Source organism: Diachasma alloeum, unplaced genomic scaffold (assembly GCF_001412515.2).
Source record: "Diachasma alloeum isolate Michigan unplaced genomic scaffold, Dall2.0 Dall_scaffold_78908, whole genome shotgun sequence".
In the NCBI taxonomy this organism is placed as follows: Eukaryota; Metazoa; Arthropoda; class Insecta; order Hymenoptera; family Braconidae; genus Diachasma; species Diachasma alloeum.
In genome coordinates this window covers 2,851,297-2,867,288 of record NW_021683643.1, presented here as the reverse complement: position 1 = coordinate 2,867,288, position 15,992 = coordinate 2,851,297, and the positions used below count along the sequence as shown (strand labels likewise).

General features: G+C 37.4%; 2 protein-coding genes across 3 annotated transcripts; one reads left to right on the top strand and one right to left on the bottom strand.

Moving 5' to 3' along the window:
- Positions 1 to 35: 35 nt before the first annotated feature.
- On the bottom strand, positions 36 to 1,591 carry LOC107047749 (cilia- and flagella-associated protein 20). The gene is made up of 3 exons (XM_015270576.1): positions 1,356 to 1,591; positions 932 to 1,273; positions 36 to 381 (listed from the first exon to the last, which is right to left on the bottom strand). Exons 2-3 carry the CDS (start codon positions 1,205 to 1,207, stop codon positions 76 to 78), a joined length of 582 nt encoding a protein of 193 aa, XP_015126062.1. The 5' UTR covers positions 1,208 to 1,273; positions 1,356 to 1,591; the 3' UTR covers positions 36 to 75.
- A 3,474-nt stretch (positions 1,592 to 5,065) lies between these two features.
- Positions 5,066 to 15,213, top strand: LOC107047928 (YTH domain-containing family protein 2). Of its 2 annotated transcripts, none has more exons than XM_015270857.1 (5): positions 5,066 to 5,774; positions 5,882 to 5,909; positions 8,206 to 8,556; positions 10,992 to 12,607; positions 14,387 to 15,213. In XM_015270857.1, the coding sequence occupies exons 1-5, from the start codon at positions 5,739 to 5,741 to the stop codon at positions 14,432 to 14,434; spliced, it is 2,079 nt and encodes a 692-aa protein (XP_015126343.1). In that variant the 5' UTR covers positions 5,066 to 5,738; the 3' UTR covers positions 14,435 to 15,213. The 2 variants fall into 2 exon arrangements, with proteins under 2 accessions (XP_015126343.1, XP_015126342.1); XM_015270856.1 differs by having other exon boundaries at positions 14,366 to 15,213.
- Positions 15,214 to 15,992: the final 779 nt, after the last annotated feature.

Here is a 15,992-nt window from a genome sequence, read left to right as displayed (position 1 = left end):
GAAATAAATAAAATCAAATATTTTCCTAAGTATAAAACACTTGTATTTTGATTATTCTTTTAACATCGAACCTCATTAACATTTAGCCTTATTTTGAATCGGTAAGAAAAGTTTAAACTCAGCCGGCAACTCGTCCTCGGAGTAGAGTCTGTCCGAAAAGTATACTCTACGAATTCTGCAATTAGCGTGAATTTGTACTCTCAGTGTCTCGACGTAATTAGTCCCATAGGCCCGTCTGGTGAAATCAGCGAGATTGAATTGTATCTGATTCCATCCATCGTCGAGTCTCATTGGCATTGTGCATATGAAGGGTTTTACTCTTGTTGTTGATTGATAGTTACTCGCTCTGAATCTTCTTCGCACGTTTTTATCGTCAATTACCTGGAAAAATGGATGAGACATAGAAAAAGCATTTTTTTAAAAATAAATATAATAATAAAATAATAATTTTTTAAGGCCGGTTTTAACTTCGGTTTCAGATTGAAAACCAGAGTTCATAGCAGAGATATCAGACAAGATGTGAGTGAAAATCTACCGTGAATCCACGGTAAAATGTACCGTGGAGCGTGCGAATAAACACTTTCTAAAAAGTCAATCCGTGAATTACACTGAATTATTTTAATTACAACTGATTAATCATAACTCCATTGAGTAGGGGAGGGTAGGGTAAAATGGACACTTGAGACTTTTTAAAAATTATTCATAACTCAGAAACAAATGTGTCAATAGAGTTCAGTTTAGGCTCATCACAGAGGGAAAGAATTGTTCTTTGTATTGAAAAAAAAAATTATTAAATTTCATCAACGTATCAACCCGTCACTCATATTTTTAAAAAAGTCAAAAGTGTCCATTTTACCCCAACCTCCCCTAAACAACATCATAACTTCAATAAACGAGCATTGAAAAAAGAGTAAAGAAATTCAACCAATACCTGAACTTCGAACGTGAAATACTTCTTAAGATTCTTAATAATCATAACGAGAAAGGGCAGTTTGATCCCAAGTGTCTTTCTGGGATCAGCTGGACAGGTGATATAAGTAGTGCTGACATTGCTCCCAAGTATTTCCAGCACTAAACTTTGGATATCGTTGTCAGTGATTCTTTTGATATGTCCGTTTCGCACTTTCTTGTCCCAAATCTGAAGAGGTTTGCTGCCGATGCTGTACAATATCGATAGAAATCCGCTTTGGAATGTGTTTTTGAACATTGCATACCCTTAATAAATACAAAATCTGGCCCAATAATGTGTATAATCACTTGTAACTCCACCAATCTGTGGGAAAGTAATGAAAAATTGATTAGAGCTCTAGTTATTGATGTTTACACCCTCTCAAGAGTCTCACGTATGTACTTACCAACGATTTTGGAGCAACAATGGAATAATCACACAAATTTTTATATCAAAAACTCAGTAAGAATGGCGAAAACCTGGTTATTAAGTTAATTTTCATGTCCACTGTTGATAACTATCCTAAAATGTGAGGTTTAAGTTATTGTTTGGTCGATCTAGCCTCTCAATCACCACCGAATTTCCATCGTGCCGAACAGTGCCGAAGTGTGGGTTGCAACTGTCACCAACTGTCACGTCCTGAACTACCCAGTAGCACAGCTGACTTGAGTCACGCTCACCAAACTTCAGACGTTAGAATGGGAGAACTAGTAGAGAGAGATGCAAATGCGTCACATGACCCGTCATATGACGGTCACATGACGAGGCATTTATGACGGCTGTCGTATTCCCTTTCCTCTTACATATGACCGTCACAATAGAAAAATTGCATGAATTTTTTTCAATTTTCTACTCTCAAGTTTCGAAATTGAATAATTCATTTTTCACTCACAAACGATCGAAATATTGCTCATTAATTAATAGTTAATTGTTAAAAGTTGAAAATTTTAAACGCTTTGAAATCGCCAATGACGTCACAGACGGTCGAGTGCTGGACCAATTAAAATGGCTCGGGCCGATCTAACTCAACTTGAGGTGCGCCTCGGCCAATGAACGATAGCTCCCCACTCTCTTCTTTTTTGACCAATGAAGCGTTACCTGTCCGTCTTCGTGATTTCAGGACCGAAAAATTAGTCACGAAAACGACAGATTTTCAATTCAGTAGCGAAGCGGTAAACCGGGTTAAGTCGATTTTTACTATTGGCTAGTTTCTGACGAATATCTCGGAATCTAAAAGAGATAGAAAGATTTTTGTCATGACCTTTTTTGTAGAGCCAATAGAGCGTTATAAAAAAAGTCATGGGAAAAATTTTGCTATCTCTCTTAGATTCCGAGATATTCAGCAAAAACTGGCTAATAGTCAAAATCGACTTAACTCGGTTTACCGCTTCACTACTGAATTAATTATCGTAAAACATTTAGGCAATATTTCTCCATAATTTTCGCTGTTTAGCTATTCGTATGTTATGAGGAATGTGTGCATAGAGGAATTAGAAAGAATTGAGCTTCATGCAAGTTCCCTATTTGCCAAAAAAATATGACAGTCATTTTTCATCTATATAAATGCAACTTCACCTTTTTTTGTATCAATTTTTTTTATTTGAAATCATTTCGTATTAACTTAATGTGTATTTAGAAACGAAAATCACGTCAATTTTTCATCCCCGCATAGAAAAAAATATAAGCCAAAACTTATAAGTGAGATATAGTAATTTTGCCGGAATTATATCTTGAATATATCCACCTTGTATATATCGGGTATATGCTAGAGATATCCGATGGCATAAAGTACAGATATATCCAACATATATCTCAGATATTGCATTGTTCCGGAAAGTATATCACATATAAGCGGATATAAGTGACATATATTTATGTATATATATATTTTTTCATGTGTACTCTATCGATGAAACATTTTTTTATTTATGACCATCACAAATTAGAAGTTAGTTATGACCGTCATTATGCATTTATATTGATGTTTTGACAACAATTTGCTTCCAAATTATTTGTGACCATCATTTTTAGTTGAAAAATCTGTGCGTCATATGGCCGTCATTTTTGGTCATATGACGCGGTCTAAAAAATATCCGTCATTTTGCATGTCTAGTTACCAATTTTGACATCGCGTCATATGATCAAAAAATGACGGTTATTTTGCATATATCTTTAGTTAAAATGAAGCTCTTACAGTAGCTTTAAAATTCTATCTGTCAAGCTGGTAACGAAGAAATTTCGCAGGAACTCCACTAGATAAAAGCGCTAATTTTAAATTCCCCGTTGAAAGTGTTAAAGCATTAAATATGATTACGAAAAAGTTTCTGTTGGATGAAGGTCCAAACTTCACGCTGGTCAGAATAGTATATTATGTCACCAGGCGATAAAAGTATTTTTCATCACGCTGTGACGAAAAGTGAACTTTTCGGCACGCTCCGCGTGCCTAAAAGTCCAATTTCCGCCACATTGTGATGAAAAATATTGTTCGTAACTCGTGAAAAAATGTTTTTTAGCTCNTTCAACTCAGCACGCCGCCTAACCCTAAACCGCGCCCCACTCGCCAAAAAACACTTTTTTGCACTCGTTACGAAATATACTATTATGTCGCGCCGTGCAATAAGTCGAGTTTATCGCACGCTACGCTTCGCGCAGCCTGCTCAAAACTCGACTTCTGCACGACTTGACATAAAATATTATAGAGCACAGGCCGAGCCGAAGGCGAGGTAAACTACACATTCGTTGAAAACGAAATTTATTACCGTGTGCTCTATAATATTTTATGTCAAGTCGTGCAGAAGTCGAGTTTTGAGCAGGCTGCGCGAAGCGTAGCGTGCGATAAACTCGACTTATTGCACGGCGCGACATAATAGTATATTTCGTAACGAGTGCAAAAAAGTGTTTTTTGGCGAGTGGGGCGCGGTTTAGGGTTAGGCGGCGTGCTGAGTTGAATTTGGAGTGAGAATTTCCGTGGTTCCCGGTAGCTTAGTTGGAAGAGTGCCCGGCGCGTAACTGGGAGACCCGGGTTCGAATCCCGGCTGGGCGGATCGGAATTTTTTCTCTCTAAATTTTAATTCTATTTGAATTTATTTAATGCCTAAAGGTGGTTAGGCGGCGTGCTGAGTTGAATTTGGAGTGNATAATGCCTGGATTATAATGCCACATTCGCAAGATAATGCTTTTATCGCCGTGTGGCATACGATATTTTATATCGTTGGGCCCGAAAACCGCGATCATTGAATCGCGGTTTTTTCGGGCCTAACGACATAAAAATTTTTTCCAGCCTCGTAACGAAAGTAGCTATTCCGTGATGGAAATTACAAAAATCAAACAAAGGAGTCGTAATCTTCCCAGGTCGCAGAGGGAGTCGCTAGGGTAACAAGGGTGACACTGCCTTGGTTGAATGCGTTTTTCTGCGATTGTTGTTGCAATTTTTGCAGAAAAAAATTGAGTCAAAAAAATCTCCAACAAAAAATTATCATTAAAATTAATTTTTGTTTTTCTCAGGTTGCAAATATAATCATTGAATTCAAATATGGGAATGTGAGTGCATGAATTGGTGCCTCAAGTATAAGAAGCATTTCGAATATGTTCGTATCTTTAAAAATTATGACATTGAAATGTTCATCTCCCAAAAACTAATTGAGGGAATTTTTTCTTTATTTTTGTTAGTTTTCTGAGGAAAACTGATACGGAAAACATATGTCAAATAGCGGCGCCAAGGAATCGTGACCTTCCCTTCGCGTTCTCCCAACAGCAATTAAAAATCGATCCATTCTCCGATAATTCCACATTTGACAAAGAATCGACTCTAACTCTTTCCATCATCGACATGAGCCTGTTTACACCGGGAAGTTGAACACGAGTAGAGTTGAAGTAACTCGTCGGTGGAAACACAACGATGAGTTAGTCTCAGTGGAAACGAGACAGAAGTTGGCTGTTATTTCCCATGTAAAAGGAAATCCATCGAACTCCTTTGAGTTTATGTCAACGCTAACAACACATCAAGTTCGCACGGTGTAAATAGACTCATTCAATCTGCAGCCTTCCAAATCCTAATGCCTTCCTCTCTCACCGTGCGCTGTCCTACGCCCTGCCGGCAACACTCGGCAACACTGACAAGTATATCGGGGGGTCAGTGCACGTCACGCAATTATAATACCCTCCCGTAACATCTCTCTCACCCAAGATCAATCGTAAAATCCATAAAAAAGACTCTAAAACAATCACCGGCAATCGCCAAAATCCCAATGTCCATCATTGCCCCACCAGTGACTTGCCTGTGAACTCATTCCACAATAAAAATTAACTCTCCAAATTGTACGAGACAGGCTCCCGACAAGCCGGGGGGAGTTGTGGAGCGAGACGGAAGATTTTTTGTTGGGTGGAAAGAGAAAAGACAGAAATTGGAGGAGTGAACTGTGAGTGGTGAAAGAGTAAAAAAAGTTAACAGTGCGGCTGAGGACTGAACAGGGGGGAGTGAGTTGTTGGGGTGTTTGTGAAGTACAATTTCAATATTTATCGTCTTCATCGGCGACGTCCCCGTGGACGTGTCCCCCACGTCTACGTCACAAATACCTTCATCCCGACGAGTTTAACCATTTGAAAAATATTGTGCCCATTGTCACCCGACATACTGTGGTTTGTTGTGGCCCCCAGTGTCAACGATTGACTCCTCAAGGACTCGGGGAAATACATTAGCATTATTTCAGTTCAATGACAACAGTGATTTTGCCGTTGTAATTTAGTTAAAAAGGGTGAGACTGGAGTAATAGTAGTCAATCGTCAGGTTATGTCAGCTGGATTGGCAGGTGCTGTGCCAGATCAGGTTAGTTTTGACACTGTTGACGCCCTGGGTACCGTATCATCGGCGTCATACGAATACAGGAACATCCATATAAAGATTTATCTGTTTTTGCATGCTACGGAATGCAGCGGATGAAAGGACAGGCCAACAGTCAGGGTGAGTGAACTTTATACTCCAAAATCATACCCTCCACGAGACGAGATGTGAGGATGCTTGGGGGCACATCTCAGGGAAGAACTCCTGGGGGAGTATTTCTGAATATCTCAGTGGAAAGTCGAGATCATTTCCAGTGGAATAGTCAGAAACTGTCGATTTTGTTCTGATAGTTATGGAGATGTTGAAGATTTCAGTCCTGAGATAAAAGTCACTTCGAGTCTGTTAGTTCTACTGTTAACCCTGAAATTCTGTCTTCATTGAAAACTTCAACATGATAGAGTAGATTACTTATCGTTAGTGGATTCTTTTTGTTGGAGTCTTCTGTCGATTTGTTCTCCTAAAATGTGTGTTTGTTAATAGTTGATGAATAGCCTCACGTTCAGCTCTACAGAATGTTGGGAAGTTATTGACAATTATTCAGTTGTTCATAAGCATTGTTGATGGTGAACAAATCCTTCTATCAATATTGAAGCCATTCTCAAATAAGTAATGAATCCTACTCACTTATCTTCATTAGGGAAGGGTAAGGTAAAATGGACACTTTTGACTTTTCTAAAAAGATTTATAACTCAGAAACAGATTTATCAATTGAGCTCAGTCTAAGCTCATCACAAAGAGGAATCATTATTTTTCAATTGAAAAATAAAATTATTCCATTTCATGAACAATTCAATACGTCATAAATATTTTTAAAAAAAGTCAAGTGTTCGTTTTACCCTACCCTCCCCTATAGTTGTGTAAAATCTCAGTGGAAAGTCGAGATCATGTCCAGTGGAATAGTCAGAAACTGTCGATTTTGTTCTGATAGTTATGGAGATGTTGAAGATTTCAGTCCTGAGATAAAAGTCACTTCGAGTCTTTTAGTTCTACTGTTAACCTTAAAAAATTTTGTCTTCATTGAAAACTTCAACATGATAGAGTAGATTATTTATCGTTAGTGGATTCTTTTTGTTGGAGTTTTCTGTCGATTTGTTCTCCTAAAATGTGCGTTTGTTAATAGTTGATGAATAGCCTCACGTTCACCTCTACTGAATGTTGGGAAGTTATTGACAATTATTCAGTTGTTCATAAGCATTGTTGATGGTGAACAAATCCTTCTATCAATATTGAAGCCATTCTAAAATAAGTTATGAATCCCACTCACTTATCTCCATTACGGTTGTGATTTTACTCCAATAACTCTTGAGATATGCAAACTTTCATCTTTTGTTATAACAACTCTATCGTGAAGTGATACAACGTAAGAGGCCAGTTTTAAAATTTATGCCAGTTTTCCATCGATTGATGAAAATAGCAAGAGACCTTTTCTGCAGTTAAAAAAATTCCTTACAAAAAATGTCGCTTTTCGTAAAGCATTTTTTCTACCAAATTACTCATTATCGAATGAATTTTGTCTTGATGAGATGTGGAAAATCAACTTGAAAGGTTTTATCCTTTCACTATTAAGTTCAACTTTATTTTTATTTACTATAATTTTTTTTTCAATAATGATTGTAATTTTGGCGAATTTTCTATAAAAACTCCATTGAAAACCTGTCGATTTTGCTCTGGCAATAGTTTAGACATAAAAAATTTTACTTATTCTTTCTGAATTACTCTTTCGCATTCTTCGATTGCTCAAAGTTACGATTATAATGTTGTTCTTACACACCTTTTCACTGTTAAATTCAACTTTTTAAAAATTTATTATATAGTTTTTTTAATAATAATTGTAATTTTGGCTAATTTTCTATAAAAACTCCATTGAAAACTCGTCGATTTTGCTCTGGCAATAGTTTAGACATAAAAAATTTTACTTATTCTTTCTAAATTACTCTTTCGTATTCTTCGATTGTTCAAAGTTACGATTATAATGTTGTTCTTACACACCCTTTCACTGTCAAATTCACCTTCATTTTTATTTATTATATATTCTTTGTAATAATGGTTGTAGTTTTGGCTAATTTCTTATAAAAACTCCATTGAAAACTCGTCGATTTTGCTCTGGCAATAGTTTAGACAAAAAATTTTACTTATTCTTTCTGAATTACTCTTTCGCATTCTTCGATTGTTCAAAGTTACGATTATAATGTTGTTCTTACACACCCTTTCACTGTCAAATTCACCTTCATTTTTATTTATTATATATTTTTTGTAATAATGATTGTAGTTTTGGCTAATTTTCTATAAAAACACCATTGAAAACCCGTCGATTTTGCTTTGACAATAGTTTAAATAGAAAATTTGACTTATTCTTTCTAGATTACTCTTTCACATTCTCCGTTTGCTCAAAGTTACGATTGTTTTTTTTTTACAGCGAGCAATGGTCCCAAGGAACATCAGGCACAACAGCAACAGGGAGGTGATCATGCTGGGGACGATTCGTCATTTGATTCATGGAGAGGAGGGAATAATACACAGCACCACTCCAACTACCCCATTGGGACTGGCGAGCCATACCCTTACTATGCCGGTACGTCGTTTCAATACCAGACATTTGGTGCTGGCGATGGCACGTGGTCAAATGGCACTGAATCAGTAGCCTTTCTCTCTGGTTACGGTGGCCAAATGGGCCACGACGCTTATGGTATGGATCAGATGTTCTCCACTGGTGCTGGAGGCGGATTCGGGGGCTTTGGACAGCCTGCATTTACTAATTATTTTCCAGGTAATAATACCTTCTTTGAAAAAATTGGTATACTGAGAGAAAAATAGCAGAGTTCTCAGTCAAGTCCTACTGGTGCCAAAAAAATCGTTTATTAAAAATTATCAACGAAGGATTTTTTTGTGCCAAACATATGACGCGTGCGCTGAGATTGAACATTTTTATTGCAAATAGATTTAGTCTTTTCAACAAAAATTCATTCTCTGTGCAAGCAAGAAATGTAATTTCTAGCACTACTTCTTCGTTATTCGATGCTCCCATACGTATTCTGCTCTTGGTAAATGCTCGTTTTATATGAAACGAGGGATAGTAGTTCGTTCACTGAGAAAAAGTTATTTTTTCCAAATATCGATTTACTTGATAGAAGTATTAATTTTTTCAATCCCGTATTTCTCCGGTCCAGTCATTCCTAGGCAATCGTCATTAGATTTCAACTATGGCAATTACATTGCTCTAGAAGATGATAATGTTAGTTATGGCCTTGAGTGAACTCCCTCAATTATTATCAATATTAAAAAATTAATAAAAATTCTTTCCTCTAGAAAATAAGAAATTTAGGAAAAATGAATAATCATTGGAGGAGATCCTCCAAGGTCATTGCAACATAGTCATCCTCTACAGCAATATAATTGTCATAATTGGAACCCAATTAGGCTCGCCTGGGAACGACTCGATTGGAGAAATACGATTTTGAAAACAAATACTTCTCTCAAGTAAATCAATATTTGGCAAAACTAATTTTTTTTCTCTGTGGATCGTTTCGGCTATTCAATAATCACAGACAAAAAAATGAATTCTTAAATGAAATAATAATAATGATATGACAGCAATGTTGTAATTTAGGGACAAAATATTTCTTGATAAACTTCCCTCTATAGAAGATATTTTTATCCTGAATAGGCATCGTCTTTTATGAATGATCCGCCTCTTGAGATGAATATTTCGTTGTTGTTGAAAGCAGAGGAATTATTCATGTTTGACACTTTCAGGTTCGAACAAAACAATTATTTTTTTCGTAATTTTTAACTGACAATTTTGTGGGCTCAAACAAGACTCGTTTGAGAACTTGTTCATTTTACTCTGAGTGTAGAGCTCTACTTACAACTGTTGAAGTTCAGTGGTCTCGCACTTTACACTGAGAGAAATGAAAAACATGTTTCATTTCTGTTGGTAATTATCAACTTACGATTCTTCAAGTTCAAACAACAGAGTATTTTTTTCTGTCAGTGTATTTTATACAAAATATAATTCTTTCGTAGATAATTGAATAGACTGCAAAAGAAATCTCCGGATATCCTCCAATAAACATATTATGCGGAATATCTGTCAAGATATCATATAAAATCTGTATATCCATTGAATTTTGCTATTGTGGTATAGACTTAACGATAGGAAATCGAGGAATTCGTATTCATTTAATCAACTCCCCAATTTTAACTTCTCCTGGAACTAATAATTATAACTGCCTCAAATTTACTGAATCCTTCGTTCGCCATTGAAAAATTGAAGAATAATTTTCATTGATATACCTCTCAGTTTTTAATCATTCAATTCCTCAATCGACGATGCATAGGGCATTGATGTCGCATTTGATGAAACCATCAGAAAGCTCACATTCAGGGAAATTCATGAAAAATTCAAAATTTTCAGCAATCATCATAAAAATCAAATCAACCAACACAGCTATCGTAATCATCTTTTACCTTCGACTTAATGACATTGAAACAAACATTTGAGGCATGATATTCAAAGATATCCCCGGAATTCTCATTTTCAAAAAATATAAAATTTTTGCAAACTTTCAAATAAATAACGGTTATTGCTATCACCGTCCTCTTTGAACTCGGTCAAAAGGACATCCAAACAACTCTTTAAGCCATCATTCAATCAATTCAGAACATTTTTTTTCGTTGTCTTGAGACGACTGATTTTCGAGAAAATTCGAAAATTAAAAAACTAATCGATGAATTGAAATTTAATTAATGGCGATTGATAGGGCTATACACACACGTACAGGCGAGGTCTAAAAATTGTCTTTTCGGACTTTTTGGAGCATACTGGGTTGACATAACACAAAAAATCCAGAACTTGAATTTGAACGATTACAATGCTTCCATTCGGAAACAAAAAAAAAACGAAATTCGCTATGTAGGAGTCGAATGTGAAAAAACTAGCTCGTAATTGTTATTGTACACATTTTGGGGCAGCGAATAATAAACAATTACTTTTTTGCCCTAATTATTCGTTTTTAGACATATATAATCGATCTCCAAAGTATGAAAAATCGCACTCCAATAGCCCGCGACTTTAAAAACTGATAGTAGTCTCCCCTTAATTGTAGCAATTTATTCGGGTATTTTGAAAGTTACTTTATGACACGCCGATACGAATGATAATATTCCTGCACATTTAATTCCTTAAATTTCCGTTTGACCCAGGAAATGGTGATTTCAACGCATGGGGCACAACCCCCCGCAAGGCTCGTTACGAGGACTACTACCCCCAGCCCCGTAACCAAGACGGCACGTACCCAGCCAACGATATGAAGAACCTGGAGCAAACAGTCCAGGGTTTATCCCTCGGTGAACTCCCGCGTCATGACCAGAGTATGTCTTCCACCCAATCCTCGAAAGCCGAGCCCAAGGAGCAGCGCAAAATCACTTGGGCAAGTGTAGCCAGTCAGCCAGCCAAGCCAGTGCCCCCAGTCTCCGCGAATCCTGGCATGAAGAAGAAAGCAGGTATGCCACCGCCGCCAATAGTCCCTGGCAAACACAACATGGACATTGGCACCTGGGGTGAGGGTAAATCATCAGCCCCGCCGCCCCCCAAAGCTCCCCTCCCACCGCAAATTCAGCTGCCAGTGGCTGCCCCAGCTCCGCCGATCCAGAGACAACGACCAACCCCTCCACCGAGCTGGAAGCACCCAGGATCCCCCTCAACACCTCCAACAAACGTTGGACCCTCTCAATCTATCCCCCCGCCTGCCCAGAGTTCTCACCACCAAGGAGGATCCCCTCAGCAGCAACAGCAACAGCAGCCGCCACCCCAGCAGCAAGTGGTGCAGAATCCTCCAACACATCGTCCACCTCATCAGGGCGGGCATCCAGGACATCAAGGGCATCAAGGAGGCCATCAGGGCCATCAGGGACACCAGCCCCACCAATCTCACGGGCATCACCAGTCCCCGAGCCAGCCACAAAATCAGAATCAAAACCAGAATCACCATAATCAGAGCCAGAATCAGCACCAACACCAGCACTCAACTTCCACTCAGCACCAGCCTCAATCCCACCAATCCAATCAGTACTCGTCTCAACAAGTGACAGCAGTCAACATTTCTCATCCAGTTCTAGATGAATTGAAAGTTAAAAATGATTACAATCCCATCGAGTTTGACCAGACAGCACCTGGTGCTAAATTTTTCGTCATTAAATCTTACTCTGAGGATGACATTCACAGATCAATAAAGTATGAGATCTGGTGCAGCACTGAGCATGGAAATAAGAGGCTTGATCAAGCGTACAGAGATGCTGTGAGGGAGGGTGCACCTCTCTATTTGTTCTTCTCGGTTAATGGCTCGGGGCATTTCTGTGGAATGGCACAGATGGTTTCCTCGGTTGATTACCAGAGTAACAGTTCGGTTTGGTCCCAGGATAAGTGGAAGGGACAGTTTAGGGTGCGCTGGATATACGTCAAGGATGTGCCCAATGTGCAATTGAGGCACATTCGGTTAGAGAATAATGAAAATAAGCCAGTTACAAACTCTAGAGATGCTCAGGAGGTGCCCCATGCCAGGGGGGTTCAAGTATTACGGATTCTTCATTCTTACCCTCATTCAACGAGTATTTTCGATGATTTTGGGCATTATGAGAGGAGGCAGGCAGAGGAGGATCAGAGAAAAGTGCCTGTGATGGGGATGCATCATCAGGCGCATTCACCTCCACCCATGGGAGGGCACAGGGGGAGAGTCCATGGAGAGATGGGCAGACATCCGCCGCACCATCAGGGACATCCAAGTCATCAGGGACATCAGCCACATCAGCCTCATCGTCGAGTAAGTATTTTTGTCGCTTCTTTTATTCATGTTTTGACCGGGGGAGGTGCTCCAACTATTAAATGGTGAAACAATATGAATATTAATTTACAGCTCTAGTCTTACTGATGAGATTTTTTATCTAATGGAAAGCAATCTATTTTTTTGTTTATCTCGTTTAAACAAAGCGTCGCCGTATGGCCAAAGGGACATAGTAAGTAGAGATGTGGAATGATTTATTTTCCATTTCGGTCAGGTCAGACGTAAATGACCGCTTTCTGGCCGTTCAGTAACCCTCACTGAATTTTATTTGCAAAATTACCGTGACAGTTAAGCTGTGTCAGACATGAGCCAAAATGACCAAAAATTGCCTATGTAGTTGCAAATTGTTCAGCCGGAAACTTTTTCATAGAATTGAATTATCTTTTATTCTTTTATTTATTAATTATTATTAATGGGCCCATCCTAAATGATACTGTTTAAAAAAATGACATTTCAGTTTAATGAATGTAATTTAAGGGGAGAGAAAATCATCAACTTTCAGATTTCACTGAAAATTCAATAAAATATCAAAATGTTGAGAAGCATAAAGACGAGATTTCTTCAGTTTATTTGAATTTTCAATGAAAACATGAATATACAGTGTTAAATTACCCTGAATTTTCAATTAATTCAAAATTGAAGAATATATTTATAGGAATTTTCCGGTTTTCTATTAATTTTTAAAGAATAATTGAACTAAAATTTACAGTTCTCATCGATTTTTCCCCGATATTGACAATTTTCAATGACGGAATTCCTTGAAATGTGTGGAACTTAAATGTGATACAAATTTCGGAAAAGTCTACTGGAAATTTCAGCTAAAATTTTTCAATAGTGTAGAAATCGCTGGACTAGTACTCGAAAATTGAGGGTCATCTTTAATAAAAATTCTTTATAGACGGAAATTGAAAGTCAAAATTTATTTGGTCATTTCATGCTTATGGTCAATCGTCATTTTTTTCTGACCATATGGTCACATTCTCGGCGCGGTAATTTTTATTGCAAAAATAGATTTAGTCTTTTCAAAAAAAAAATTATTCTGTTTGTCTTCTTCGTTATTCGATGGTCCCATACATATTTTGCTTCCGGCAAATGCTCGTTCTATATAAAGCGAGGTATAGTAGTTTATTGTTACGGCTATTCAATAATCACAGACAGAAAATGAATTGTCAAGTGAAATAATAATAATTATAAGACAGGAATCTTGTAACTCAGGGACAAAATATTTCTTGATAAAATTCCCTCTATAAAAGATATTTTTATCCTGAAAAGGCACCGTCTTGTATCAATAATTCGCCTCTTGAGCCAAATATTTCGTTGTTTTTGGAAGCAAAACAATTATTCATGCCTGAGACCTTCAAATTCGAACCAGACAATAATTTTTTTTGTAATTTTCAACTAACAAATTTGTTGCCCCAAACCAGACTTGTTTGAGAACTTGTTCGTTTGTCTCTCAGTGTACGCCCCTTTGACTATATGACAACGAAATTATTTTCTGATACACTCCAATAATAATATAATTATGCAAACTTACATTAAAAATAGTTTCCCTAGCCAAAAATTGTGGCTGTGTGACTGGCGCAAGGCTGGCCAGCGGTAACCGTGGGTTCAAAGCCACCACTGGGCGCCAAAATTTTGTAACGCTCTAATTCTCAGCATAGAGTTGGGGGTGGGAAGGGAAAAAATGGAAAAAATCCGAAAGGGTATATGAGAGATAAAAATAGAAAATTGAAATAGTCTCCTTCCTTCATGTTCCAGGAACGTGATGGTGGTCGTGGCAGAGGACGAGGAATGCCACGTCAGTAGCAATGGTTAACCCACTGCATCAATAATACTGTTAATAATGAAAAAATGAGATAAACAGCTATGAACAAGGTGGAGAGGATAAAGAGGACCTATTACTTATTTACCCAAGGAAAAAAAAAAGTAAACTCTGCATGTGTGAGCACATCATTTTTTGCCGGACAAAGAAGCAAACAAAAACAAATAGGACTTTGATAAAAAAAAAAGAAAAATAACGAAGAGGACGGGCGGATGGGATACAACTAAAGAAAAAATAACTCAGCAATGAAGACAAATGATGAAAAAATTCAGCTTAAAATTATTTTTCTCAGTATGCAAAAACTGTTTGTTCAATTGATACAAATAATTATTGATTGAGTGAAGAAGAAAAAATAATAATCGCCACCCAGTGGACAATTGAAAATTCAGTGCCTGCGGCCTCACAATGGGGAGGGGAAACAATTATGAAAAAGAAGAACAGCAAGAAGAAGTAATTTCGAATGAGAAATGAAATTTTTATGTTATCATGTGTAATTGAAATGATACGAATGCAAAGCAAGATTAAGCAAACAGAAGGAATGAATTCAATAATTTCTGTCAATCTTTTTTTTCTTTTGAAAAAAATCTCATTTTTTTTCGTCAATTTTTTTAACTGTCTATACTCATAAAGACACAATGAAAATGAATAAAAATTATTACAATTATGCGAATGAAAGAACGTGGAAGATAATATTAAATAGATTGTGATGTATAATGGAAGGATGTAGAAAAAATGAAAGAAAGAAAAAGAAAAAATGAACGAACATTATCATTAACTCATTGAACAATGATATCTTTAATGATATACTCCGTTCTTATTGTTATATTATGTATTCAGTCTCTACTCCCTTATTTTTTTTCTTAGCCAATTATAGGTGATTAATTCTCAGCACCTACTTTAATGAATAACTGGTAAGAGAATACGGGTAAGATGGTACATTAGGGTACAAGAGTACGAATTTCGTTTTCGACGAATGCGAAGTTTACAGGTAGAGCCGAAGGCGAGGTCTGTGCTTACATTCTTTGAAAACGAAGTTCATGCCCGAGTGGTCTATTGGTATATTTCGATGCGAGTGCGGCGGAATTTTCACGAGTATGAAGTTGGCGACCCGAGACGAGGCCGAGGGCAGCCAATCACACGAGCTGAAAATTCCCGTCTCACATGTGTCGAGCAATATTTTTTGACAGTGATGTTACGTTCAGCGAGTGACCGAATTGTGCCTTTTTCGTTTACAAATAAACGAAAAGACTTTTCACTTACTTTTAAAAACGAAAAGATTGTTTATTTACTTTTCGTTTACCAGTAAACGAAAAGGCACTTTTCGGCACGAGGTGAATGTAGCAGCAGTGTCAAAATAGTATATTTCAGCACGTGTGGGGCAATTTCGTCTTTAACGTGTGTGGGGTTTACAGCATGAGCCGAAGGCGAGTGATGTAACCACACACGTTAAGGACGAAATTTCCCAACAAGTACTGAACAAAATTTTATGTCACGAAGCCTGAAACCGGCTGAATTAGACACGAGACGCGAAGCGTCGAGTGT